The sequence below is a fragment of the Fulmarus glacialis genome, unplaced genomic scaffold (genome assembly GCF_000690835.1).
Source record: "Fulmarus glacialis isolate BGI_N327 unplaced genomic scaffold, ASM69083v1 scaffold45247, whole genome shotgun sequence".
Lineage (NCBI taxonomy): Eukaryota > Metazoa > Chordata > Aves > Procellariiformes > Procellariidae > Fulmarus > Fulmarus glacialis.
This window is the reverse complement of record NW_009224668.1, coordinates 1-4676: the sequence shown is the minus strand read 5'-3', so window position 1 is coordinate 4676 and position 4676 is coordinate 1. Positions and strand designations below refer to the sequence as shown.

Here is a 4676-nt window from a genome sequence, read left to right as displayed (position 1 = left end):
TGTGATACTAGATAAATGATGTAAGTCTGCTGGACAGTAACCTGGGTGTCTGTGAGTTAGATTCTTTGCTTCCTACAGAGTTGTGGGGATAAGAGCGTGTGCAGCGATTTCATTGAAAGGCCTATTTACTTTTTCAGAAAGTAATTATTGTAATGGATTTCTTAGGCTTCTGCATGGGACAAAACTGCCAGTCATTTTTCACATAGGTTTGGAGGGATATTGTCTGTATTTCTTGATGGCTTCCTATAAAATGGAAAGATAGCTAAGGCATCTCTTGGTCGCTAGAGTTCATTGTTAAATGGGTATGCACTGCCTTATGCTGGTATTTAAAGCGCCATGTTTTGAGGTCAGTATTTTTTAGACCTACAGAGACATAGGCAATTCAAGGATGGGGACTCCATTAGTAACTGCTGCTGTGTTCTGAGATTGAAACTGGCTGGTATGTAACTCTGCCACTGTAGAGTAAGTTAGATTGCTACTGTTATTTCTGTAATGACAAGTACTCTGATCGAACCCCTCTTGTAGTTCACTTCTGTCCATGGGATAGAAGTGTGAGGGTTTTGTTGGTTTTAGTACAGACACAAATTCTAATTAATATTTCTGTCCCAAACATGTTGTTCTGATTAGAGGCTCTTTGCCTAGGCATTTCTGTGTAGCCTGCCCTGTTTGAAACCCTGCCTTTTTCTGACTTCACTTCCTGAATCCGTTGACAACACGCACAGCCAAACAAAATACATGTTCACAATGCTGTTATTTGCAAAATACTCCCTTGTGAGTACAGCTGGGGCAACAAAAAGAGAGTTTCTCTCTGAATCTCAAAGAGAACTGACTATTCCTTATAGAAGTAAGGCACATAGTGCATTAGGCAATTTTAATCTCGGCAGTTAAGTAGGTGTTAAAACTTTGCATTTCACCACATACAAATGCGTGCACATCTTTCATTACAGTTGTGCTTATTGATCACCGAGTGATCTAGTAATATAGTAAGAGTGCTGAATTTTAATCTATGCTGAAGTGAACCAGATAGCAACAGGCTCATAGCCCACCATGCTGTTTACAAAACAGATGAGGTGGAGGGAGTATAAACTTACTTTGCCCTGTCTTAGGCCTGATCCTCAAACGAGATGTGGGACCAAAGAAAAAGGGTTCATCTAAATCGCCCCTCTTCTCCTTGTGAAACTGCATAACTGGCACTAAAAAACACCTTGCTTGATGGTAGATTCTCTGGCTGGACACCAGTACCTCCTGAGCTGGACCAAGTCAAGTAACTCGTGTCAAAGAAAACAACCCATCAGACGATGTCCACTTAACGAGCAATGCTATTACTCAGTAACTTTTTTGCCCGTGCTACAGAATGTCGCACTTGAGAGAGAAAACACATAACTGCAATGCTAAATGTCTGTGTGTGCGTATTAGGATAGGGTGGAGCAGACTGTCACTCAGCTGTATTTAATTAACATAGTATTTTATATAATGTATTTATTTTTTACGTAATTAGGTGATTAAGCAAAATGCTTGCTAGTAACATCTATTCCATAACCCAGCACTGTTGAGAGTTAAACATGCACCTTTGCAGGTAATTAATCTCCTTGCCCTGCTTATTTTGCTAGTTGGCACTTGCTAAATCCCTGTAAAACCACACCCAGCAGTGCTGTGTATTATCCCTCTGCTGTCTATTCCTACATATGGTCAAAATCAACTTACCTTCCGGGTTGCTGACATCAGCAAAATGTACTCTTGGCAAACTACAGTATCCTCCTAGTAACCCTTTGTTTGGTTGGTGTTGTTGCAATTGTATTCCTCTGACAGCAGCAAACACCATCTAAACAGTGCCTACCTTGACACTTGGATTAATGTGTGGAAGGAGATTACCATGTTATCATATTTTAATCACTAAAACAACCCCTCATATGATAAAATGCATAAAATATGGAGAAAAAAAAAAATTAGAGGAAAGATACTTCTCTGCTTCCTGTAAGGAACTGACCCACATTAGTTGCAAGTTTCAGGGTATCGTTTTGGTAACAGTAAAGGTATATATATCCAATTATCTAGTCATTTTGTGAAGTGACTGTCACTTCAATCAAAATTATGCTTATTCCTATTTTAAGGAAAAAAGACATTTTTAAGACTGCCTGCTCTAAAACATTAGCATTCACAAATAATGAATTTCTAATATTTTCTGGCTGTCTTTTGATAGCATCTATTTCCTCTTAGCTGTTTGGCTCTAAACAGCAAGCAGGAAAACATCTGGTCTTCCTTCCCATATATGCTTATTAAACTAAATTAATTGGCTACAGTGTTGAAAATCCTGGTATAATAATTGTTTCCCCACCACCCCCGATGAGTTAAGTAGCATGTTTCTAAAGTATATATTTATATTGTCATTGTACTAAAACCGAAGATTATTTTCAAAAAATACATGGGAAGTGCCAGAGAAGTTGCTATTTTCCAGCAAGTTGCTGAAAACAAGCAACAGGAGTTGCTGTTTTTCAGCAAGTTGCTCTTTTCATTTCCCACTAGGTTCAGTTTTCCCAGCTTTTCTATTGCTAAAAAGTTTAGAACCCATAGTAACACCCAAACGGGAAAGGATTTCAAGATAGGGAAAGGGTTAGAAAGTTATTTTACTGGTGACAGCAGCATTGTCATAAATATTAACAAACAAGGATCACCTCCTACCTAGGAAGGAACACAGGAATAAAGGTCCAAGATTTGTATTTTTGAAACCTACAGCATGTTTTGCATTTGTTTGGTTTTTTTTTTTTTTAAATACAACCACTTGCCTTATCTTCTTCAGGGTATTAATTTAATAAAAAGCATGTCAAATCCAGTAGCCAGTTGCTCCAGTTATGGAGCAATTTCATATACTGGCTTTCCACTCCTCTACAAGCTGCTTGAAGTTAAGCTGTCTAAACTGGGCCACTAGAATATGGCAGGCAAGCTAGTCAAGTTACGATTGGGAACTACAACTTCAGGACAACTCAAAAAGTTGGATTAGTTTAGTGATCAGGATCTAGTTTCTCCCTCTCCTCCGTACACATTCTCCAGGACATGCCTGCAGCTACAGAGCAAGTTTAACATAGTCTCTACCCTTTAGAGTTCAGCGGAAAGGGCATTTTCCCAACTCAGGTACTAGCAAAAAGAAAGTGTGAGGGGGAAATGCATTTTAATTATTTTATTTTTCTTAAATATAATAGAACCTTCTAGAATTTTTCCAGAAACAGAAACATTAAAAAATTATACTTTATTACAAATGGTAAACTCAGAGTGCTAAAAAAAAAGCCTCTTATTTACAAACAATACTGGGCAGCGCCCAAATAAACAACATAAAAATAACTTACAAAGTCATGAAGTAGTTTATTGACATTAATCAACTTTCATAAAATAAAATAAAAAAAGATATGTACATACACAATTTACTTGAAGGCAGGCAGAATAGTTCTTTTTTGTTTATCAGCCTCCCACAAACCTCCCTCCCACTTTTTTTTTTTCTTAAGGAATACTACATAAAGCAATCTAAAGTTTCTATTGCAGTTTAACCTTTAATACTGAATGATCATCGAATGTTAGGTCCATGCAGGTCTTGGTCAACGTTAAACAAAGATCTGACGTCTCATCTGAGCAGGAACAGCACTTCTTGGAGTGGTGCTGGCCGCTTCACTACTAACTCAAGCTGAAGGCTTGCCAGTCTTTCCACACATGCGCTTTGCAGAGCGCAGGCAGGACTCAGCCTTTCAGCTTTTACCATTAGCTTTATGCATCTGCCACTTTTGGTTTTTTTGTTTTAGTTATACCACAATATCACAGTTCTCATTTAAGACAGTCTCTTCAAAACGTTTGCAACTGTTGTGTTAGCATTAGCTGGCACCCGCTGTTGACATGGTTCATGACCTTCTGCTTAAGCTGTGCAACCTGTTCTCTGAGCATGTTGGCAGTGGATGCCAGCTCTGAGTTCTGGGCTTTCAAAGTTTTCACTTTTTCTTCCAACCTGGCAATCCTTTCCAACTTCCTTTTCCGGCATTTGGATGCCGCAATTCTGTTTCTCATGCGTTTTCTCTCGGCTTTGATTCTCTCCTGTGACTCCATGTCAATAGGAGACAGGGGAGGAGTTTCCCCTGGCATTTCAGGTACAGTCTGAGGCTCTTCTTTCAAAGCCTGAAGCCTGGGATGCTGCACGGGCATCTGGGGGTTTATGTGATGCTGAGGTGCATAGCCCATGTTGTTCGCGTTGTAGCTAGGTGCAGAGTTGAGCGTGTTGGGGTTGAAGTTGCTGAGATTGGCGTACACCGGGGGCTCGCTGTGCAAATTCGTATTGAAACTACTGTTGCCGGCCATAGAGGACACAGGTGCCATGCCGCTGTTAACAGGTTGAGCAGCGGAGGTAACGCTGGGCATGGTGTTCTGGTTGTGCAGTTCCGCCAGAGCTCTCACAAAGCCTTCCGCGAACCCCTCTTGCTCGTCGGTAACATTTTTGGGGCAGAGGAACTGCGTCGGGGTCGGCGTGGTGGTGATTAACCCGTTGCTGGACTGGATGATGAGCCGCTCCAGTTCAGGCGAGGCCAGTTTCAGGAGTCCCACGTCGGGGGAGGTGAGGATGTCGGCGTTCTTGTTCCTCAGGTGCGGCTTCAGGTTGCTGGATGGGTCGGACAGGTTCAGCGTCATGTTCTGCTTCAGCA

At 40.8% G+C, this 4676-nt stretch overlaps 1 protein-coding gene across 1 annotated transcript; it reads right to left on the bottom strand.

Moving 5' to 3' along the window:
- Positions 1–3160: 3160 nt before the first annotated feature.
- On the bottom strand, positions 3161–4671 carry JUN (jun proto-oncogene; the record flags this gene model as incomplete). Its single annotated transcript, XM_009582209.1, has 1 exon — positions 3161–4671. A coding segment is annotated over one exon (843 nt), but the record flags the coding sequence as incomplete, so codon positions are not given.
- Between the last annotated feature and the right edge of the window lie 5 nt (positions 4672–4676).